The following is a 25,516-nucleotide window of genomic DNA, read 5'->3' as shown; positions in this document are numbered from 1 at the left end:
TGTATTTTGTCCAGTACTGAGCAGATGACAACTGCAATTTAATGGGCTTAGTCGCTGACTTGCTGGATTCTGAACTACGTCCAAGACTGCTATGGGCCTTCTCTTTGGGGCAATGCAACACCCTTGTGTCTTGAAATTGCATTGTGACAAGCCTTTGAATGTCTAGGCCCAGAACTCCCCTTTCAACTTCACAGCCCTGTACGAATAAGGCCACTCCAAGGGCATGCCATGACAGAAAGAGGCATGCAGATATTTGTACTCTGATATACATGGGAAGAATATAAATGGTGGGTATTACTTGAGACATTTTTCTTCAGATATGAGAGTATACACATATACTAACATGATATTACTATTTGCCCAAGATAAGGGAGAAATGTTGTTTCTGGAGCAGATGTGTAAAGTAAGTGCAGGGAACTGAAAGGCAAGAGAGTGAAGAATGACTAAGCAAGTCCCTAGAAATATTAAAGGGCTGTTATTTGTCTCTGTGTTTGAGATTTTTCCTACACAGTGCCCTCAGACGTAATACCATGCATCAGAGAAGGTGACATTCTTTGTCTAACCCTTTAGTATTTTGATGGATTGCACACACTTTTGGATACATACACAATGGTCACTTGTTTATAGTGAGGGTTGAATCAGGGAATGAACCCTAAAAATACACACCTTACCATACTAAAAAGGTTCTCTGATACCATGGTGCTGATGAATTCTACACTATTCCTACTGGCAGATTTCACAAATCTGCCTCACTAACATATTTGTAGATCTCACTCCACACAGTAATGTGAATATGATATTTATATTAATAACAGCATTATTCCTCTGAATGAGTTGCAAAGAAATCAGAGATGATAAAGAAGCCACACCATAAATAAGATAGAGCCAAAAATATATTGGAAGGGCAAAGAGGTTACAAAAAGCTGAACTGATGCTCAGTTTAGGCCAGACCCTGTTCTGTTCTGTCCTGTACACAGACACATGGGAGTAACCACATATAAAGTGCTTCCTTGTGCCAGCAACCCACACCAGCATTCACAGGGCAAGAGAGGAAGCAACTCTGCACAGCATCTACATTCCCAGACTGAACAAGAGAAGGGAGGACAGCCTTCCCCTCTACAACTCACAGGTCAGCATAGCTGTCCTGACTCCTGATGCATCAGTAACTGTATGCTGCACCTCATACTGACTTGGAGTACTTTACTACTTCCCCAGAGCAGTAAGGAAACCAGGAGGGAGACTGTGATTCCTGGAGTTACAGTATTTCCTAGGCAGCTCCAGGAAAACACAACAGCATGCAGCCTCATTGCTCAGAGCAGACTGAAAGCTCATCATCATCACATATTTATAATCATAAAAATCACAATAATTAATCAATATAAATCACCTTCAGCTGAGATACTAAGGGTTTTGCACAGCTGAAATATAAAACCTACCAGTCACAAGAGAAGGAGATTAAACCAGATCATGTAATAACCATAAAACAAATTTTTTTAAAAAGTAACAAAATCACTAAAGTTCCTCTTCCTCTCCAAGTATAATTTTTATTTATAATAATAATAACCAGACTTACGGGGGGGCGGGGCTCTATAGCCCGTGCTCATGGCGTTCACCTGAGGAGGGAAGGGGGGGAACAGCCAGGTTCCAGTCCCTGCTCCAATGAAAATATAATTATTTATACAAAATAGAACAGCTTCAACAGAGGAGACAGAGAAACCCACCCCAGAATACCAAATATCCCAGTGGTTAGGCACTCACCTGGGATGAGAGAATTGGGTTCAAGTCCCTACTCCAGAGCAGGGATTCGAACCACATCCCAGGTAAGTGCCTTGGGCCATTGAGTATAAAGGGGTTACTGCCACCATCTCCTCCTCAGTTTGGTGAAAACTGAAACATGTCAAAGCAAACTATTTCAATGTTCCCAAATTTTTTCTCTTTTTCTTTCTGACCAAAACAATTCACCAGAATGGACCCGAGTTCACTAAATGTTTCAGCGGACCCAAATCTGCATTTTTCAGAAAAAAGATTCAGTAAAAAAAAAAAAAAAAAATCACCCAGCTGTAGTCTCCACATTGTTTTGGAGGGGAAAATAATGACAAAGAAAAAGCATCCGGGTCCTAGCCTCCACTTGCTCCACCACTACACATCAGGAATCATCAATTAAGTCACACCAGTGTAAGTCTGATGAAAATCAAGGCCATAAAATTTTGTAGTAGTGTGTGTGATGTGTGTATTTTTAGTTAATATGTGATGTTGTGTGCAATGTATCTGAGTTACAATTCTGTTAAAAACTTAACTTTGCATTTGTTGACATTTATACAAAATCTCAATCAAAAGGATGCATTAATGTAGATTTCTGCACTTGATTTCCTTGTTTTTAAGGGAATTAAAAAAAATACAAAGGAAAAAGAAACAGGATTGATAAAAATCTGAATGTCAGCTGAGATATTCAAATAACCCCACATTCAAATCTGTCTGTCTGCATCATCCATCTGTTGTCTTTGGTCTTATTCTTAGATTGCAAGTTCTTCGGGGCAGGGACTGTCTTTTTGCTTTGTTTGTGTACAGCACCTAGCACAATGAGATCCTGGTCTATGATTGGGGCTTCCAGATGCTACAGTAATACAAATAATAAATTTTCTATGACCTAATAATCAAATAAATGGACTAGTGAAGTAAACACAGTTGTGAGGTCTTTTTGGTCAGAAGGAGGACAAGGTCATTGCAGAGTGAGGAACAAGGGGCTGCATGGGGCTTTTGGAAGATAGACTGAAGATGCTTGTCACTCTGGTGAGTTGAGCATTAGGCAGCTGGGAGATGGTCAGGTTGGGGTTGTTTGTCACTTGGGGTTGTTTGTCACTTGTCCCAAACAACTTTCCATCCTCTCTATCTCTAACCATAGCCTTACCATCTCTCTATCTTCTTCTCCATCAAAATGATCTCTCCTCCTCTGTTGTACCCCACTCCCTTTCTTGAAAGGACCTGGGGCAAAGCCACCCCTGTGCTGGGCCATGGTGTAGTGTGACTGCTTTGAACAATATGTACCCTGAACAATATGAATTTGGAGCGTTCCACATCCTGACTGGCCATGCTTAGGGCTTCTGTATGTCTGGAGTTCTGAATAATGAAAAAGCTTTGCGGGGAGCCTGAAATATCCTCACTTTCCTAAGCAGGCAGTAGTCTGTGAGCCCCTGTCATTGTATCATTTAACTTTTCGCAGTAGCTGAAACTCACATAGACAGGAACATATTCTTGGCAACATCTCTAAATTTTGACATGAATAGGAAACCCCAATCAGTTTTCTGCCAACAGGAATGGCATAATCTTCAACGAATAAATCATTTCTCTAACTAGAAGGGCTACCAAGTAACTAAAACATTGCTTATCATAACTCAGAAGAAAATATTTTCTACTGAAAGCGCCATGAGCGTTCTGAACCAAAAGAAAAAATATTAAGGACCATACTTACTATATGTCGTGCGGCAAAGACTCCATCAACTATTGCACAACAGAATGCTGCTACCACTCCAAAGCTGATAAACACGATGGATGCTACCAACTAGAAAGAGAAAAGCGGATTTAACAACTTCTTCCGTGCAATTCTTGAGACACAATTATAAAAAAAATTGCTCTGACAAACTAGAATGAGACGTTTCACTTGTGTCATCAAATGTAATCGCTCACTTTGCACCACTGCAATGCGAATACCAGTCGCACAAGGCAACAAAGTAGAAATTCTTGCAGCTACCAGTTCCTCTGAATTGATGTACAGCCCAGTCTGCTGGAAAAGCTTAAATCTTTCCACTAAAAATGAAAAAAGCTGTAAGAGCTATTAAATTCAATGGTGATTTCTCCTAAATCAAGTGTACCAAATAAACCAGCAGTGGTCTCTGTAGGGAGCATGGCAAAGACAAGAGGCACTTCTCCATTGGCTCAAATAAATCTGTAAAGCTTTGTTACAGCAGTAGCAATTCACGCACACAAATAAGGACCTTGCAACAAGCTAATAACCAGCCAAATGCACATCCGTCAACTGTAAGAAAGCTTTTGCTACCCCAACCAGCTTATTGATTCTTTTTCCCCTTAGAAAAATTTGAGGACTGATATTATATTCCATGTTTAGCTCCTCCACATTGTTTATAAGATTTTTCCAAAATTGCCTGGAATCACCTCATTTCTCCTGGAGTTTGTTTAAACATTTCCCAACATTTAAGATGAAGCATTTTATTTTATTTAAAATCAAAACAAGAGCAGAAATACCATCAAAATATCCCAACTTTGAAATGCCCTAGTATGTTACAATTAAATATTATAGCACATCATTCACACATACACACTATATTATAATACTCATCAGCTTCAATAATGGAAATGTAGCTAAGTACAGTAGACAGAGATATATCAATGCTCAGTAAGAAGTGCTGGAGTGGCAGGGAAACAGAGAGTATAAGAAAAGGAGCTATGGTAATTTATGCACTTACAGATGCCCTCTCAACCTTTTAAGCCACCTAAGTCAATTAATATATCTTAAATAACTATTTGCCCTGAAAATCTTCTCACCTTGACCCTGATCCTATTTACCTCTATGTACTGAGAGGAGTCCCACTGATCTCAACAGGACTTCTCGTAGAATATAAACTTAAGCATTTGCATAAGTCTTTGCAGGATCAGAACCTTTATTCCTAAGGTGCAGTGCAGGAGGTTTAAGGTTTATTTTATTATTTAACATTAGCTCTCCCCCACATTGACTCCAACAGAGACCAACTTCCCCCTTACAGAAGCAGCTGCCAGTAACTGCAGGAGGCAGGTGAAGCTATACAGATCCTTAGTGCTTGTCTACACTTACCAGGGGATTGACAAGCAGCGATCGACGCATCAGCGGTCGATTTAGCGGGTCTAGTGAAGTCCTGCTAAATTGACCGCAGATTGCTCTCCCGTGGACTCCTGTACTCCACCGGATGGAGAAGAGTAAGGGGAGTTGACGGGAGAGCGCTTCCCGTCGACATCCCGCGGTAAGTAGATCTAACCTACATCGATTTGAGTTAAGCTATTTACGTAACTCAAATTGCGTAGCTTAGATCGAATTTCCCCTGTCGTGTAGACAAGGTCTTATTCACACCATCATGGAATCCTCCATTTTTAAAGACTTACATTGAAATGGGCATCCTTGAAGTGGTTATGGGTTTTTACGCTCTGCTTTCTCCCAAGTCTCTTCCTCAGTCTGAATCTAAACCATAGAGATGGAACACATTGGAGCAGCAACAGGGGAGTCGTTTGTCTTCCTGTGTATTTTATAGTCCCTAGCACATTTGGTTGCTAGCACAATAACAATAATCTACAACTGCTGGTTTTCACCTTACAAGTCTACTAGTGACAGTTCTGAACTTGATTTCAATTATCTCATTCAGATTGTAATTAAAATCAATTAAGGACATATTATTCATGGAACAGAAGGGCCAGTGTTACCCTTCTCTTAACAGATAGAGACCAATTCTTATGCCAGCCATACTCTCTCAATAACAGTTGCTTATTCTTAGTTAAGTATTGGGTTCGGTAGGCTTGTGGTTTGCCTGTGACCCAACGAGCACTCTATCACTGTAACATCATCCTCCAAGCACATAATTCATCACTTAAAAACAAATTACAAAAATATTACACAGCTGACATGTCAACCACACTAAGACAATAGGTAATGCCCAGAACTCCAAGCATGCATTACATTGATACACAGGACCAATAAAGGCCAGAGCAGCCTCGTTGGCAGAAGCTTATTAAGGAGACGTGTGCTCATCAGAGTATTTCACAACTGCCCTGGCCATAACTATTTCCAGGCCATTGCCACCACTCATTTTTGGGACTTCGCTGGCCACCATGTTCCTTTTGGTGGAGGAGAGGTTTTGGATACTTTCTAATACTGCAACCTCCCTCCACTCAGAAAACTTATTTCTCTGGAGACTCTGTACCTGGGTTTGTATCAGCAGAATTCAGCATACACAAACTGAACCTGGCTCACAGTTCCCACCTGAAACTTCAACCTTAGCTATGACTCCCCTTGCATTTGTGAGTTTAAGTCACAAGTTAGATCTCTAAAACCTTACTTCATGGTGGTTTAGTTTTCACTTACAATAGAGTTAAGTTATTAAGAAGGATATAAAGAAAGGATTGGAGGATTGGGCCAGAAGAAATCTGATGAGGTTCAACAAGGACAAGTGCAGAGTCCTATACTTAGGAAGGAAGAATCCCATGCACCACTACAGGCTGGGGACCAAGTGGCTAAGCAGCAGTTCTGCAGAAGAGGACACGGGGATTACAGTGGATGAGAAGCTGGATACGAGTCAGCAGTGTACCCTTGTTGCCAAGAAGGCAAATGGCATATTGGGCTGTATTAGTAGGAGCATTGCCAGCAGATCGAGGGAAGTGATTATTCCCCTCTATTCAGCACTGGTGAAGCCACACCTGGAGTACTGCGTCCAGTTTTGGTCCCCCCACTGCAGAAGGGATGTGGACAAATTGGAGAGAGTCCAGCGGAGGGCAACAAAAATGATTAGGGGGCTGGGGCACATGATTTACGAGGAGAGGCCGAGGAAACTGGGATTATTTAGTCTGCAGAAGAGAAGAGTAAGGGGGGATTTGATAGCAGCCTTCAACTACCTGAAGGGGGATTCCAAAGAGGATGGAGCTAGGCTGTTCTCAGTGGTGGCAGATGACAGAACAAGAAGCAATGGTCTCAAGTTGCAGTGGAGGAGGTTTAGGTTGGATATTAGGAAACACTATTTCACAAGGAGGATGGTGAAGCACTAGAATGGGTTACCTAGGGAGGTGGTGGAATCTCCATCCTTAGAGGTTTTAAGGCTCCGCTTGACAAAGCCCTGGCTGGGATGATTTAGTTGGGGTTGGTCCTGCTTTGAGCAGAAGGTTGGACTAGATGACCTCCTGAGGTCTCTTCCAACCCTGATATTCTATGATGCTATGATTCTAAAGAAGGAAAAAAAGAAAGAAAGAAAATAGATACATGTGGGAGAGCTGATAGAACAGACAACAACAGTACCTCTAACACATAGTTCCATTAGAGAATTTTGAAAATGTCTGTTATTTGCTACATTGACAGTAATTTCTCCTTTAAAAGCACAGGATGTACCCAAGAAAAATCTAGGTCTGAATTATCAAACTGGCCCCTAAAACAGCACCCACACATTCCACACAATACATTCACTTGCAGGCAAAAGCCCCATAATTGCATTTCAAAATGCTGGTTTCACACACAGAAAATTTGCTGGTATGACATCAGAGACCCACTGAAAAATTTGGCCCTCTTTATTTCTGTTTAAGCCTCTATTTTTAAATGTGTTATTTGCTTGATGTAGAGCCATTATTCTCCATCATATTCTGTCACTGTCATTATGTTAATACATATGGGCTAATTTTAAAAATTTAAGACAGTGGATAGGTAGGGAGAGAATCTTATAGCACATCCTTGTGTAATAGCAAATTTTTAGGCATACACACATCAATTCAATTTAAGATTGAGGTGACTCATTCACTGAATTTGACAAACTAGAGAGAAGCCAGTCTCCCAAACCAAATTGACTGCCTATGCTATCATTTAAGCTATGCTGTGCAGAAAGGCAGTTTGTGCAAACATTATGCAGACTTTCCCACTTTCCCTGTACTTTCTTTCTGTTCCTCAGTGGTTTTCTGGCATATCCCTTCCTGCTCTCTCTGTACCGTCCTTCTCTCTTCTGGCCTCTTTTGGAAACCCTGATAACCATTATAAACACCCACTGGGAAAGACAGACTTTGTTTTGATCCATCCATCTTAAGAACACAAGAACATCCATACTGGGTCAGACCAAAGGTCCATCTAGCCCAGTATCCTGTCTTCTGACAATGGCCAATGCCAGGTGTCCCAGAGAGAATGAACAGAACAGGTAATCAAGTGATCCATCCCCTGTTGCCTATTCCCAGCTTCTGGCAAACAGAGGCTAGGGACACCATCCCTGCCCATCCTGGCTAATAGCCATTGAATTTATCTAGTTCTTTTTTGAACCCTGTTATAGTCTTGGCCTTCACAACACCCTCTGGCAAGGAGTTCCACAGGTTGACTGTACATTATGTGAAAAAAAGACTTCCTTTTGTTTGTTTTAAACCTGCTGCTTAATTACATTTGGTGGCCCCTAGTTCTTGTGTTATGAGAAGGAGTAAATAACACTTCCTTATTTACTTTCTCCACACCAGTCATGACTTTATAGACCTCTATCATATCCCCCCTTAGTCATCTCTTTTACAAGCTGAAAAGTCCCAGTCTTATTAATCTCTCCTCATACGGCAGCCATTCCATACCCCAATCATTTTTGTTGCCCTTTTCTGAACCTCTTCCAAGTCTAATATATCTTTTTTGAGATGGGGCGACCACATCTGCACACAGTATTCAAGATGTGGGCGTACCATGAATTTATATAAAGGCAATATGATACTGCTGTTATAAGTAACTGCTGTAACTTGGCGCTTTAATTTAAAAACAAAACAGAAGAATCCAGTTCACAATCAACTAATCATATACAAATATTCACTTTTAACTATTATCTAATATTTATACAAAGCTTTTCATCCTGAAGAATAAAACTGAATACAGCACTGTAGAATTAGAATTTTAACAAAGCAGCTGTTTTGGATTAACAAGTGAATAAAAGTAAATCATTGGTTTTTTGGACACCTATAATTTCATAATAATTTCCCTCTAGCTGATACCTTATATAGAGTACCATGTTTCACCCCAGCGCAAATCACTACATATTCATTCTGAAGCCCTGAAAGAGTGAAGTTAGACTTTAAAACTTCACATCCCATAACTACAGCAGCATTGGTGGACACTAGTGTCTTCAAGCAGAAAAATGTATAGTGTGTCAGTACCAAATTATGATCTTGCAATCCTGCATCATGTGATATATATATATGGGGTAATATTGTACCACCCACTTTGAAATAAAATACATCAATGAAATCAATAGAAATTCTGCTTAAAAACTGATGGCACAATATGGCCCACATCTTTCAAATGACATAATTCATGGGTGCTTTTTTAATATATCCTTTCATCTCTTCATGCACACAGAGCTATCATTAAAGTTACTTATGGGAAGTTGGACTGTGATATCACAGTGTAAGTACAGTTGCTAAGACTTATGATCTCTTTATCTGAAAGACAGTGGACATACAAAAACCCTAAATCAGGCCAATCTACATGAAGCTCAAATATATCTCTATCTTGTTTTTCAAGCCATAGCAGTTACTCAAATAATTAGTGTACTCATCCGGGTGCTACCAAATTGCCTATCTGACCTGAGAATGAATTACTGGAAACTGACCCAGAGTTGCCTTTCCTATTTCACACATGAGCAACTTATTGATGATTTACACTCCAAAAATCAATGTTTTCCCCTCACAAGAATCACTTAAATCATCTAACAAGATTTTGCTAACTTTCAGTCTCACAATTCCTATACTGAGTACATCTATAAGAAATGCCTACATAAAGGTACAGAGTAAACTGTGGTTTTATAAGAAATTGTGGGGTTGATTCTGCTGCCCTCCTTCACATTAATGATCATTTACCCATGCAAACACTTTCATGGACTTCAAAAAGATGGACTCTGGGCTAGATTCGGCCACCCTTACTCAGATTGAATAGTAATTTAGGGTAGCTTTCTTACTTAGGCACCTAACTCCCATTAAAACAAAAGGGGGAAGGAGTTAGGCATCTAAATACCTTTGTGAATCCCACCCTTACCCTGAGAGATCTCCTATTGAAATTAATAGAACAACTTGTGGAGTAAGGTAATATGTGGTGTGAGTGAAGATGACAGAATGAGGCCTTACTTCAGCTGGGTTCTTTTGGTTCATTCAAAATTTATGTAAAATATCTCCAGATACAAAAAAGATAAAAAGAAACAGAAATAGAAAACAAAACAAAGAATATCTTAAAATAAAATTACAGACTAATATGGTCTCTCCAACCGTGTTTTTCTTAGTGAGAGACAAATCAAACTACAAAATGAGAGGTTTCAGAGTAACAGCCGTGTTAGTCTGTATTCGCAAAAAGAAAAGGAGTACTTGTGGCACCTTAGAGACTAACCAATTTATTTGAGCATGAGCTTTCGTGAGCTACAGCTCACTTCATCGGATGCATACCGTGGAAACTAACCAATTTATTTGAGCATGAGCTTTCGTGAGCTACAGCTCACTTCATCGGATGCATACCGTGGAAAGTCTGCCGCAGTTTCCACGGTATGCATCCGATGAAGTGAGCTGTAGCTCACGAAAGCTCATGCTCAAATAAATTGGTTAGTCTCTAAGGTGCCACAAGTACTCCTTTTGTTTTTACAAAATGAGAGACTTCACAAAAAATGCAGCTAAGACAGCAAAGTGAAGAAATCTTGTAAATTCAAAAGCTTATTCTCATGACTAGTCTGACTGCTGGAGTCGTTACATTACTAAACATTCCAACTGCTGGTCACTGACAGGGAAAGAAGAGCAGTAGTAAATAAACTGCAACGGATAATTTTACTAAGTGGCAGCCAGTGAAAAATAGGGGTCAATTTAAAAAAAATAACCCAGGTTCAGATCAATGACAGACTCTCACACGCATTTTAATACTGACTATCATGTTTTATATGGTAAATACTTCTTTATTAATAAGAATTCCTTTTAACATTGATTCAGTAAAAATCTCTGCTTTAACGGTTATATTGCTATGCAACTGAACTTTTCCACCTCTATTATTATTGGAACATATTATTGGCACTGGTACAGAATACAATAATTTGGTTGTTTCCAGGGGAAACATGTACAGTCAATTAATAGACAGCGAAAACCGTCTTAAGTGAATAATCAAAAGAAAAACATAAATCAGCAGTTTAACAGAGATATTTTTGAAAAAAGGACTGGACTAGCGCTCTGAAGGAACAGTCCCTCAAGCATTTATTACTGGATAGAGAGTACACTATCATGATTAGCCCCGCTGAAATATAAACAGCTGAAATGGGAAAAGCTAAAGAAAGAGTGGATTAGGGAACATAACTGCCTTCTAAAAGAACAGATGTGTAGGTTTCACTGTGTCAGACTCCATCCGTATTAAAAATCGCAAGTCTTATTATTAGTCATATAGTACTCTGGTTGTACATGACTTAATTAAGAGACAACATCAAAGTATCCCCAAATTTTGAACACCCATTTTTGAAGTTTTGGATGCTGTCAACTCTGAGTTCTCGTGCAATTAATAAGAGTGCTGCACCTTCTGTTCAGCCCACCTGACTACTAGGGGCACAAGTGGTCACGATGTTGCCCCAACTCCGTCTCTCTGGAAGCAGTGGAACCTGAAATGTTTCCTTCCTGCTCACCATTGCAGACATTGCTGTTGTTCTAACACTCGTGCGACGTGAGACACCCTAGAATGCAATGGGCCAATCTCGAACCCATACACATACTCCTCAATCTCTCAGTAACATGCAATGCCATTGACCAGGAAGTCTAAATAATAAGATTGTTCACCCTCCTATCTGATTGCACCTAAACTGTTGCAAAAGACAACTGTTGACAAAAGTTCTCATCTGTGGAGTTCTACAGGACTCAATACCCTCCCCTAGCCATTTATATAAATGGCTAGATGAGATTTTGTCCTGCCACGGGCTTAAAAGCCGTCAGCACGCAGACAATACCCAGTTTTACCTATGGTTCATGTCAAACGCAAAAGCCATCAGCATACAGGTTTCCCAATGCCTGAATGAAATTAGCAGCTGGACGAAGGGAAGCTAGCTGAAGTTAAACTTTGGAAAGACAGGATATGAAATTTTAGGAAGTTTGGCCCCGCCAGTTGGTTCCCCCCTACACATATAGACGGGTATATAAGACCATTGGGTCTCTTCACAATGACAGCTCAAGACAGTGGGTGGTAGTGAGTGGGCCTGTTCAGTGAGAGGGAGAAAGATGAATAGCCTGTAGTGGGGAAGAAGGTGGCGGGGAGTAGCATGTTTTGGCGTGAGATGGTGCTTTACAAGTTTTGGAGACATTTATAAAGTGCACCCAAATTCTGAACCTTAGAAGTTTGCCTTTGCTGACATGACTTTCATATTTTAGATCAATGTGTAGTGTCTCTCAGCGTATGATTTTGTTATATGCTGGTACCCCACCATCTGCCTTCAGGGCAAAGTACATCCCTATAAGACCTGCTAGGCTCAAGATTGTGGCTCTGATACGTACCTGGCTCCTTTATGGCTCTGAATCAACCCTTCCTCGCCTTCACTCAAAGGCAATATCTAAATTAAGATTGTTGTTATAATCACTTGTGAGTGCTGGATGTTTCTCAAGATACATCACCCTCTGCGTTTAGGCTAATAGCTCAATCTCTAGAAAAATATATGGATTTTTTTGTTTTCTAAATCACTACTGCATAAGATGTAACTAACAAGAACATTTTACTCATGGTAAATGGTTGCTTTTGCATTAAACAGGCTCTGGCGTCTCTGTGTACTGTGGTCCTCATCAAATCTCCGTTTTTTTCCCCCCAAGTAGAGGCAGAGTCGCAATTATCCGCATCAATGTAAATTGAGAAACACTGTCATCTGATGCCTTTTGGTTTGAAAGGAGACGCCACTGAAATAGCTGAAATAGCTGCATAAATGTTACACCACAGGTTTTCAAAGCACTTTATATAGTCAAAGGGGGCACAGCAAATTAATTTAGTAAAGAAATACAGGAGGCAGTTTGTTCTAGCTGTTCCTAAAACTAATTTATCAGATGCATACTTGGGTTCTGTGGAGCTTTTACTATTTGTGTTTCCATGGATCTCTAAGCTTAGTGCTCAAGATGTAGTCAAATAAGTTCATTGCACTTTTTCAGCACACCAATTAATACTTGTAAGAGCAGAAGTTTACAAATGGGTTGCATACTATATCACCATCTGCAGCATACAAGGACTTTTAATACCTGGCACAATCCTCACCAGGAACTGCACCTGTTACTATGGCAGCTTCATAACCTGTAAAACTAAGAATAAAACTCATTGCATTCTGCTTGAGGTGCTGCTCCCAGTAAAGAGCCGCCTGTGTTGTCAGATACTTTTTATTTTTTCCTATCTTCAATTGTTAATTAACGTACTCTGATTTGGGGCCTCTGCCTCCTCTTTTGCGCAGACTTCTTCACAACAGCAGCTTTTGCCCCCATCATTGACTGAAACCATTGCTCTGCCTCTATGGAGAGAATTAACACAGGCCAGGCTCTTATACCAGTGCTCACTCTTGGGCTATTAAGGAGGCTTATCGCTGCACTAGGTAATGTGCCTCACAATTTATGGCCTGTCAGCCCATTCTTTCCAAAGGTCAGTTCTTCAGTAATAGCATCGCTGTAATGGAGACTTTGCTCGAGAGCTGTCAGACCACAGGAGATATGATTGTGTCATGTGCTGGAGCTTCATTATTCATTAATGTCAATTCTAGCTGTAACACTGAGTACAATTACTGGAATTCCTAACGACGAAAGAATTTTGCGATTGTCCATCCAGTGCCTGTGGGATTGTTTCTTAGACTGCCCTCCAGATCAGGGAGGGAAAAAAATCCAAATTAAATTACAGCACTGGGAACAACTGAAAGAACCAGAGGTAGAAAACTGAGTTCTTATCTTCACAAATTACAACTGTATCAACACGTTTTTACCTTAAGGAAAGTCCTGCATAACTAAATATGGGACTTTCAGTACTGATTTCAACTTTCAAATTTAAACATTACATATTGAAAAATGCATACAGTCCTCTCCAAAAGGAAATTGACATGGCCTTCTGAACGGCACAACTGGGGGAGCATTTTTGGCCACTTGCATAATGCCACAATTAATATTATTTAGCTGATTCAAAGGAGGACATGCTTGGAAGCAACCCAGGCAAATTTGGCCTAGCTAGACCCTAAAAACCTATTTATAATATGGCTAGAACAAATTGGTAGGCAAGGGCGTCTAACCGTCAGATAAGGTGATGGAGTCAGGAGAGCTGGGTCTTCTTGCTAACATCATCATAGTATGTCTGCTTGGGCAACTCCTTTACCCTTTTCGGTGCCTTAATTTCTCCATCTATAAACTGGAAATAACATTCACACCTTTGAAAAGAGCTGTCAGACACTTAAATGAAAAGTGTCATATAAGTGCAAAGTATTTTAGATGTTTAGGCAATGAAATAAGTTTGTATAAAACATCATGGGCTTGGTTCCCCACTATCTGGCAGTTTGATTAGTCATTTACCTCTGTACAATGTGAGGATGAAGTGGGTGTAGAAACACTACTTACTATTTGGATTTAGTAGCATTGTACACTCATTTTGCCTAAAGGTCTGGCTACATCATGTATAAGGCAACAGAGAATCAGATCCAACACCTTGCACCTCTGCAAACAGCACACCAACCTCACAGAAGAGGTGGCTGATACCTTGCAAAGTGCTTTTCACAGAGGTAACTGGTAAGAGGTATCTTAAAAACCTGAGGACTTCCTTCCACTTCCCTGACTCTGAATGTTTTCTTGGGTGTTTTAGGAGTTTATGATATTGGATTAACAAAACGTTTGAAAGAGTGGAGCTGAGTCAGTTAGGGATCTTGAAAACAAAGAAAGGTCTTATCATGGTTGTGATAAACTGACAATTTCCTGCAATATCCTGAATGAACTTATTGAATTAAGTTAAACCTTACTGAATGAGTTTTAAAATCTTTGGAGTCCATTGTATTAAGAATGCAATTGTAAAAAGTGTTATTAGGGAAATGTGTATATTTGCATGGGAAGGACAAATAGGAGAATAGCAGTGGGTGAGTAGGTAAATTTACTCAGGTTGTAACATCTAAAGAGAAGCATCTCCCTCCCTGCAAAGTGGTAAACAGACAACACCTCTGCTCCATGGAGGGCTCCAGTCCAAAGGAAGAGTCAGAATGACCAGGCCTGCCAGAATCCAAAACTTCTTAGCCTACATGTATGTTTTTATTGTTTGTAATATGTATTCTCTCTGTAATGCTTTTTACCTTGAGAATAAAATAAGCTTGCATAGGAAGAAATGATATCTTAACTGTTGACAATCTCTCCCATACCAGCCTCTGAAGGGAAAGCAAGCAGATGTCCTTGGGCAACCTGTCTCTGCTGGAAGATACATAGTGAAGGCAAGGAACTGTGCAGCTGGAAATACCTCGGTCAGAAAGGAGAGGTGCGGGTCTCCACCCAAGACAAGCAACAACAGGGTAGCTGCAAGACTGGAAGTGGGTGCCCTTGCTGAACCACTGAAGGGAAATACAGGTGTAGTTACCCTGAACTGTAAAGAGGAAGAAGTTTACAGCAAAGATTCAAATAATCAAAGCCCATCAGAGAAAGCTGTACTCCCTTCCATCACGCTTTGAGTTCTGCCACTTCTTTTATATCTGCAGAACCAGAAAGCAAAAAAATTGCATGAGAGTGATAGTACTGTCTGGAGCCAAAAAGCACATAATTGGGAGGCACGATGTCTTGAGCTCTAGTTTTGGCTCCACCACTGACATTATGTGTGGCTTTGAGCAGGTCCATTTACCTCAGTTTTCCCCATCTGCAAAATGAGGATAATAATGCTGGCCTTACAAAGATGTTGTGTGGATAAAAAGTTAAATATTTGTAAAGAACTTTGCAAATGTAGGACCAAATTCTGCTTTTGATTTTCCTAGTGTAAATCTGAGTGACTTCACCAAAGTTAATGGAGTTATTTAGATGTACATTTGTGTAACTAAGAGAAGAGACTGACCCATAAAGCACAATATGCCAAGTATTATTACAAGTGCTATAGTGATGTAATTAGAAACATATGTAATAACATGAATGTATAATTCTAGTTCCAGTGGAGTTAAATCAATTTACATCAGCTGAGGATCTGGTCCAATATCTTCTTTCAGAGGAGAATGTAACAACACAAAAAAGTGTGAATACTGTTTAATTTGTTTGTTGAGTATGTAAACTATAAAATATATATATATATAGGAAAGATGTCGTGACAAACTATACCATCCTTCCAGTCACAGCTTTTCCTCTATAGCTTTTATGTTAGAATCTCGGTGACTACAAAAATAAAATATAGTTTTTAGTTACAACAAATAAATGATGAAAATTGGCTTTTGGTTTGCACTATTTCGTTCTTTGGTGTCAAGGGACACTTTTGTTTTCCTCTCTGTGAAGAAGTCCACTGTTTGGTAAAATGTCAGGACTAATTAGGCAAAACAGTGACATGAAAATCCCAATGGAAATAACAGAGACAGGGAAGAACTCCCAAGAGAAATCTTGAGAAAACGGACATAAATCAAAATGCTCAACTGCTTAGATAAACTAAAGGTGTGGGGAAAGGATATGAAGACCACACCAGAGATATCAATTATTTTGCTGGATGAAAAAAATAATTTAATCCTTTTTCATATTGTAGACTACATTTTCCCCTCAAAAAATTCCTTCCATAATATTGCACATGCTGGAGGGCTCAATGGTCACAGGCATGATATACAAGGGTCCTTTTCAGACACTAAAATATGCTCTTATTTATCTCTACTTTTTTCTTCCAGTGATACTGATGGAAACCAGTCAACTTTCTCAGACACTCATTTAGCAGCAACAATTTCCTCAGGGCTACACTCCCACATAATGACAATGGGAGTCTAGCACTGCCGGGAATATCTAACACTGTGGTCAGGAGATGAGGATCAAGAGTGAGCTATAACACCAACCCTCCAGCTGCACTGGCTAGGAGAACTGAGCCAGCAAAGTGGGTACACCCTATAAAGGGGGGCAGCAAAGGATGCTCAAGCCTGCTTACCTCCTGCATTCACAGAGGCATGGCCAATTCTTTGCGAAAGGGACTGTATCTTTACTAGCTATGTAAAGTGCCATTCACACCTGTGGCACTATATGCAAATGTTTAATGCTAATAATGCCTCTGGGAGTGACTGCCTGTAAGCAGTTTCCTCATTTGGAAACAGAAATAGTACTTCCTTACCTACCTCGGTGGGGCATTTTGAAGTTTAGCGAGGGTTTGTAGAGCATTTTGAAGATGTAAAGTACTACAGAACTGCTAAGACTATTATTTATTATGGAGTACAAGCCAGTCTGGTTCTGCTTCATTTACTTCTCTGTTTTTATACAAGCATCATCAATTATGTTTGCAAAGTCCTGGATATTGTTTGTCAAACTTATGATCTGTCTTCTGACAGAGCAGCGCATAAAGTATTACCAGTTCTCTATAAACAGAGGCAGAGGCTGTATTTTGTTTTCTAAATTATTGCTGATGGGAGGGTGAAGGAAGATTATTCACCATCAAATTAGGTTATGATAAATTGAATTTGGGGCTTAACATACTTGATGCAGCATCCATTGGGCTTGCAAACTCTGTAGCTGCATATGCAAATTAGGCAATTGCACAGGCATGCAAATACCCATTTCTATTTTCAAATGCTCTTAAAAGCAGCCTTCTTTCATCTCTTCATTCATCTCTTGCATAGCAGCATCACTGACTGACTTCAGTCTAGGTTTCATTCTGACAATAGCAAAGAAACCATTTTCCAGAAGCATTAAAGTCTTCCCTCTTCCACGGATACTGCCTCTTTCACCCTCATTTCAGCACAGTCTTTCCTGGACTTGCATAGCTATGCAGGCATATCTAGTTCCTTCTGGTCATGGTTCTATTCTTAAGGGTTCTCGCTTTCTATTTGGAATGGCTCCTCTTCTGCTTCTTTAGGAAGATACCTCTTACATGGAGTTCCACCGGTGCTCTTTGCTCTTTTCTCGTCGGCCCTCTCAGTCATCTCTATTTTTAACTTTAGGACCAGCCCACAATATTTTGTCACCTGAGGCGGGAAGCTCAAACGACGCCTCCATGCCCACTCGCTTGGGCCAAAACTTTGAAAGGTCTCAATTCTGCCTTCTTCCTATTCTACTCCTCTCATGGTACTGCTCTGCTACCCACCCCAATAAAAGAGAACAACTTAAAATGCCTTGTTCAAAAATTTTAAGTAACACTTAACTTTCAAACACCTGAACAGCAAATGTAACTTTTCTTGTCTGCATACTGAACACTGGCATTTTTATCTGTTTGAATAATCAAAGTGGTGCTTTCCATGCCTTCTTGCTTGCAGAGATTTGAACTGCTTCCTGAAGGTCCGCAGTCTGGGCCAACTCATGATCTATGGAGATGGTTGCAAGGCCAACCAGCCTCTCCTGTGTCATTGTGGAGCGTAGATGTGTTTTGATTAACTTCAGCTTGGAGAAGCTGCGTTCTCCACTGGCAATGTTACAGGAAGCGTTAGAAGTATGTGCAGAGCAACAAAAGCATTTGGAAAGAGGGTGGTCATCTTCTTTGTGCACATATATTCCAGAAAAGCCTTTGCAGTTGATCCTGCTGAAATGTATCTTGAAAGGGCTTTCAGTTCATCACCTAAATCACTCACATCAGTATCGCACATGTCATGTGTCAACGCTGTCTCTAGTGCCCTGCTGGTGTAGTGCCTTGCTGGTGTAGGTCTTCTTCAGGTATAGTGAGGAGTTTTGGAATATCATACAACATCCCAAATACACTGCTGTGTTGCTTGAGCTGCATGAAATGTTCTCCAACTGACTGTAAGGCACAAACTAGCACCTGGTTAAAGAATTCAACTTTGAATTGTTGTTCGGGGTCTCTTACAGGATTATCCCATGCCTCGTAATCAAAATGCCTCCTTCGGTGACTCATATTCTTGAATGGGTGGGAAAATAGCTTCAGTGTGAAGTTCCTCTGCCAACTTCTGTGCACTCTTCAGAACGTTTTGAAATCCCTCTTCTGACCGATAAGACTGTAGGTATGACTTTGCTTTGTCCGGTTGTTCCATTGCTCCAGATATATCAAGGTCAATACCTTGGATTCTCTTGCTTACAACATTTATTTCAAACAGTATGTCATGCCACAATACTAAAGCTACACAGAAATTTGAAGTTATGTACGTTTCTGGTGATTCCATTTCCCTCTGCCACTGTTCTCCCACAAACAATTCCTGTCATAGCATTATCCTCCATAATGGCAACTATGGCATCATCTATCTTCCCAATTTGGTGTTTGATAGGCTTTATCACCTCCACTTGACTTTCTCGTCGTGTGGCACTCAGTGGTTTCAGTGTCAGAGAGGATGTTCCCAGATGTTTCTTCAAAATTTGCCATCGATGAGTTGATGCAGAGAAAAATACATAGATGCTCTGAATTACATTAAAAAATTCAGCAGCCTCACTGGAAGCTGATGCTGCATCACTGACCACCAAGTTCAAAGAATGAGAACTGCATGGGACAAAAAAAGCTCGATGGTTAAACTCTTGGATCCGTGTCTGCACTCCTCTGTTCTTTCCTCTGATGTGGCACCATTATCGTAGCCCTGACCTCTCATGTCAGCTATCGTAATTCCTGTATCTTCCAGCTTTTTAAGAAGCACATTTGTTATACCAGCTCCTGTAGAATCATCAATGTTAATAAATTCTAGGAAAATGCTCTCTGACAGTCACCATTGCAGGGACAATTTCACTAGGTTCTGTTACTGTTACAAAACACACCTTTAAAGTCATTTATTCCGTATGGCTGATGTCGGGTGTGCGGTCCAGAACAAAGTAATAGCTTGCTGACTTCAGATCTGCCACAATCTTCTGTTTGACTTTTGTTGCCAGTAACTGTATGAGCTCATTTTGAATGGTTTTTCCAAGGTAGTGGTGTGTATACATTTCTTGGGTGGTGACTCTTAGATGCTCCTGGAGTACAGCATCAAACTCAGCCATCAGCTCCACAATTGTAAGGAAGTTTCCATTGTTTGGCACATACAGCTGATCTGAAGCGCCACGCAGTGCTAGGTTTTGGGTAGCAAGCATTCTCACAATGGCAATGAGCCTTTTCAGAACATTTTGCCAGTAAAGAGACTCTGATGCAATCTTCTTTTGATCATCATCATCTATGGTGGCCTTTAACCTTAGTCTCATCTCAAGCTCTTTCCACCTATGGAATGCTCTCTGGTGATTTGCTGCCTTCTCATGGCATGTTAGATTTCTAGCCAGATTTTTCCAGTCATTTGTTCCTGTAGAACCCAATATGGCTGGAACATTAGACTGGAAGAGTTTGCAACAAAAACAGTATGCAGCATTCTGGGTTTTTGAGTACATAAGCCATGGCCTCTCCACTTTGTCACCATTGGGGATTTCACACCAGTAATGTGGCGGTTGGAAACTTCTATTTTCATTGTCTTTGAGGAACATGAAGTTTTTCACTTGCTGTGGTCCATGCAGTACAAGGAAGTCCCCCAGGCTACTGCTCAAGTGGGTCCACAGTCCTGGATCATCTAGACTTAAGGAACTAAACTCAGCAGCAGCTGTTTCTTGTGCCTCCACCACACTCTTCTCTGATCTACACTTTTCTTCAGGAATGTGCATGGTTACATGGAGATGGAGATATGGATGCTGCAGTAGCTGCCAGGTCACCTGCACTCTGACTAACTGGAAGATCAGGCATCTCCTCACCACTCACATTCTCTCTGGGGCTGGAAGGCTCTCTGTGAACATTTGTGTCTATGTATCTCAGGAGAGTTCCTTCCTGCTTAGATAGAAAAGCTTCCTTTGCTTGCTTTCTTTTTCTGAATGCTGCCCCAGGGGGGCGTTTTCTTCTTTCACTCATGACTGCTGTTCCCTGCCAGTTATAGTGGCTCTCAACCCTCGATTGAAGGGGACAACTAAGCAGGCTGGTAGCAGGGCCTGAGTGAGGGAAGATATCAGCGTCTTAAGGGCGTAACTGGCTCCTACTACTTCTGTTGGCTGCCTGTTCTCCTCAAGTGGGTTCAGGGAAGTAGCAGGAAACAGGAAGCTCCCTGAGAAGCTGGTGTTAATCAATCCAGGCTCCTGGGGGTGCTAGAGAGGTACATAAGAGGCTCGTCCTCCTCCTCTCTCTCCCTGCAGCTCCTGCTGCTTTCTGTTATTCCTCTCACCTTTTCTCCTGCCTGCCTGTTATGTCTCTTGTGCCCTCCTTCCTCCAGCACAGCACTCCACCATCTATGTGCATCTAGAGCAGAGAGAATACATATGCACCAGCAGCAGACACAATTTTCTACACTCTGGGTCCTAGTGGTGCCCCCCCACAGTCTGGCACCTAAGGTGGCCGCCTCAGTTCGCCTCATGGCCTTACCACTGTTGTGTTGAAGATATTCTGCTGTAGATATCTTTTGATACTCTGCTTCTTTTGAATAAGGAAATGTGAGGCTTCAGTTTCCTTCAGCTAAATGCTTCAAATACAGAAGTTCTTTTCTTAAAGAGGAGCACCCTCAACCACATCTTCATTCCCTTCACCTTCCTCTATGATTTATGCATCTTGCTTGCTTCCACTGTCCATCATCTTGAACTTTCCATCTGCTCCCACTTCTGTCTGCACCTAGTATCTTAAAAACTGTAACTCCCTTCACACACACACACAGTTACAGCAGCTCTTAGTAACCACACCAGTGATTCTTAAACAACCACACTACCTCCCAGGAATTCAGTTCAAGATTGTCCTGGTTTTTAAAATTCTCCAAGGACTTGTTCCAGTCTACATCATATACCTTCTCTCTCTTTATTCTCCTTCCCCTTCTCTCTGCATTTTAGCACTGGCCTTGCCATTTTGAGCACAAGAGCCTCCTTCTCTGAAGTTCCAACTTATCAACACCCTTGCTGAATTGTGAACACTAGAATCAGACACAGTATTTCAGCAGTGGTTGCATCACTGCCAAATACAGAAGTAAAATAAACTGTCTATTCCTACCTGAGATTCCCCTGCTTATGCATCCAAAGATGACATTAGCCTTTTGGACACAGTGTCACGCTAGAAGATCACGTTCAGCTGATTATCCAAGATGATTCCCAAATCGTTTTCAGAATAATTGAAGACTCAAAAAACACATTCATTTTCCCTAGAGGTATATACTTACATTTAGCTGTAGTAAAATGCATATTGTTTACTTGCAACCAGTTTATCAAGTGAACTAGATTGCTCTGTACCAGTGACCTGTCCTCTTCGTTATTTATTGCTCCCCCAATGATTTATGGTTTCTTCCAGATCATTGATAAAAACGTTAAGTTGTGTAGGGCCAAAAACCAATCTCTGTGGGACCCTGTTAAAACTCTTGCTTGATGATGATTCCACATTTACAACTTCATTTTGAGACCTATCATTTAATCAGCTTTTAACACATTTAATGTATGTCATGTTAACTGTATATTGTTCTAGTTTTTTTAATCAAAATGTTGTGCAGTTCAAAGTCAAAAACTTACAGAAGTTTAAGTATATTACATTAACACTATTACCTTTATCAACCAAACATGTAATTTCTTTAAAAAAAAAAAAAAAAGGTTGCCGATCCCATTAGAAGCGGTGGGGAACACAATGTGTGTGTATGAGGAAGGTCCCCAAAAAGTTTAACCACTGTGAAAACTTCAATTATCAATGTATGATCATAGCACTCCCTTTTGTGTATGCCTTACATCATCATGTTTTTCCCAAACAGAAATATTTACTGAACACTTATGCCTTCCCTGCAGAATTCTGCTCAAGGGAGTATAGAAGCAGAGGGGATTTTACTTATATCTGGTTGAGCATCTCAACAATTTGCTCATAAAAAGACTAAGGAAACGTTCCCTGTAGAGATGTCTGACTATTGGGCTAGGATTGCCTTCATTCTAGGGCAAACAAAGGAATACACAAACTCATGTGGCTTCATCTGCTGGAAGGGAGAATTGTTTAAAATGCTCATTGGAAAAAGTGTTCCATACTCTAGATGTCATAGGGATGGGCCCACCAGAGACAGACAGAAAGATGGTTTACGAATCTCTGAATAGAGAAACATACTGCTAAAGCAAGACTGTTACAGTAGTTACTATACCATCCTATTCCTTTGCTAAACTTTTCTGAGAAGATTTCTATAGTTGCCAAGCCAGCAACTCTTCAATTCTTTTCTTTTGTTAATATTTGTCCATTCAATATACTGTAATTCATTGATTAACCCAGTCTTGGGTCTCAGATTGCAATACCTATAATAGTCCTGTTTGCTACTGTCAGTGCCTCTCCAGAGTGTCTCAACATTGTGTGGGATATCACACCCAGAATTATGTAATACTGTTCACTATTCTATTTTCTGCTTCATTTTTGTATTAAAATATTTTTGTTATATAGTAAATACACTTCAAGAACAAAAATTAAATAATAGAAATAAATGTCAACAACATTATCTAGAATTAAAAGCAGTCCTGCCTTAGTACTCATATTAAAGAAAGTTACATAATCTTTTTCTCCTTTAATATGGAGATATACCTATCTCATAGAACTGGAAGGGACCTTGAAAGGTCATCGAGGCCAGTCCTCTGCCTTCGCAGCAGGACCAAGTACCGTCCCTTATTTTTGCCCCAGATCCTTAATACTGTTCAACTTTTATGATTAAACCAGGCATTTTATTTATTTATTAAAGTATGTAGAGAGGAAAATAACAGTATCATGCTGTGAAAGGAAAGAAGATCAAGTGACTTTCTGGACTGGACAAACACTTAGGATTCAGGAGCCAGTATTAGCAAGCAGCAGTCTACTGGGCACTTAGAACTGCTAAAACTCCCTTGGTGAGTATCAACAAAAACCACCTGTTTAAGAATGATTACAGGATGGCTGGGTAACAGAAATATAAAAAAGAAGCAAAAATTAATGACCGCATTAAAGGAAAGGCAATAAAAATTAAAAATATATCTAGGTCTACAGATCAACAGCTATGGCATTACAGAGACCAGCCAAGAACTTTCATTCACAGATGCTCCTTTATTGATTAAAATGTGAAAGTACATTTTATTGCTTTAACAGGAGTTTCTGTTCAGAGCAATAAAAGAGAACAATACAAATGAAATAAGTGGCATGCTCGATGTCGTAAAGGTTTAGCATTTCCTGGTAAAGAAAGGTGAAATTTTCAACAGATCAAGATTATTATTACATCCAATATTGTTTTAAACAGCAGAAAAACCTCTAATGGATCTGTTAACCTGCAAAATTGTGTCTCAGACTGACACCACTGATGTCTCAAAATACACACATCTGTTAGCATAAATGCTAAATGCACGCCACCCCCCTACACACACACACACACACACACCCCCAATTAATTTCTAATGCTGTGTTTATCCTCTAATTTGCATCTGATGAGCACAGTAATCAATTTATTTCCACAAACACATTTCACAGGTCATAAAGTTTACTTTTGTTTTCAATCCTGTGACAATAAAGTACCCAGTGCTGTCATTCCATAAACAGATTAACAAAACATTGTAAATTAGGATTTTTTTCCACAATTAGTCCTGTGCTGTTATTTCTAAAAGCACCGAACTTCACTTTTCAGGGACCATACTCTGTAGCTCATCTACTCTATTAAGGATATAAAGATTTACACTGCATTGCAATTGTCTTAGACTTTAGCACCAAAGAATAGTGCTAATCCTCAAGGGTTAAACTGAACTGGTATGAAGGAGGTAAGTGATGATGTCCCTCTCTTTTAGTACCTAATTTCTACGTAATTTAAATATTCATTTACAAAAGAAAATTAAAGACCTTCTGGTTGCAAAAGAAGCCCTCAAAATGTAAAACAGTGCACTGCTGTCTTACTGGCCTTGTCTGCACTAAATTTTCAGCACTTCCCATGTTGACCTGGTGCCTGCTGGTAGAAATGGTGAAAACATGGCTAATACATAGATTCATAGATTCATAGATATTTAGGTCAGAAGGGACCATTATGATCATCTAGTCTGACCTCCTGCACAACGCAGGCCACAGAATTTCACCCACCACTCTTACAAAAAAAAAAAACCTCACACCTATATCTGTGCTATTGAAGTCCTCAAATTGTAGTTTAAAGACCTCAAGGAGCAGAGAATCCTCCAGCAAGTGACCCGTGCCCCATGCTACAGAGGAAGGCGAAAAACCTCCAGGGCCTCTTCCAATCTGCCCTGGAGGAAAATTCCTTCCCGACCCCAAATATGGCGATCAGCTAAACCCTGAGCATATGGGCAAGATTCATCAGCCAGATACTACAGAAAATTCTACAGTACAGGTGATGGCCAGTAAAAAGCAGTAGTGAAAATATCTATGCCTGGACTGTCCTAGAGCTTGTGTAAACAGGTTCTGAATGAACTCTCCCCGACAGCTAGTTGGGGAGGGGGAGAGACTTCAGGAGCAAACTGCATTTACATGAATACGCCTACTCTATGTAGGTATCCAGCAGACAGGAGCTGTATAGCTCCCAGTGATCAGCTTTTGCTGGTGATGGATTACAAATCACGTTAGTACTGAATGCAGGGATAGTGAAATGTTATCATCAATGTTGTTGTCTTTATTTATGAGTAAAGGGGAGCAGAACTGTGCTTAACCTGTCCCAAATGAGGAGGTCACCCTCAGCTGAAAGGACCCCGTTAAGTCAGGGGCTCGAATACC

The 25,516-nt window shown here is 40.3% G+C and overlaps 1 protein-coding gene across 4 annotated transcripts in view; it reads right to left on the bottom strand.

Moving 5' to 3' along the window:
• The window catches only part of TMEM255B (transmembrane protein 255B), a 110,691-nt gene that overhangs the window by 60,090 nt on the left and 25,085 nt on the right, over positions 1-25,516 (bottom strand). For all 4 annotated transcript variants that reach the window (XR_013345764.1, XM_077813987.1, XM_077813996.1 and 1 more), the window contains exon 4: positions 3,470-3,559. Coding sequence is in view for 3 of the 4 variants with exons in the window: in XM_077813987.1 (XP_077670113.1) it covers positions 3,470-3,559 (90 nt within the window). In the remaining variant the exon portion in view is untranslated. The remainder of the gene's footprint in view (positions 1-3,469; positions 3,560-25,516) is intronic.

This window comes from Eretmochelys imbricata, chromosome 1 (genome assembly GCF_965152235.1).
Source record: "Eretmochelys imbricata isolate rEreImb1 chromosome 1, rEreImb1.hap1, whole genome shotgun sequence".
In the NCBI taxonomy this organism is placed as follows: Eukaryota; Metazoa; Chordata; order Testudines; family Cheloniidae; genus Eretmochelys; species Eretmochelys imbricata.
This window is presented reverse-complemented; position numbering and strand designations above follow the sequence as displayed.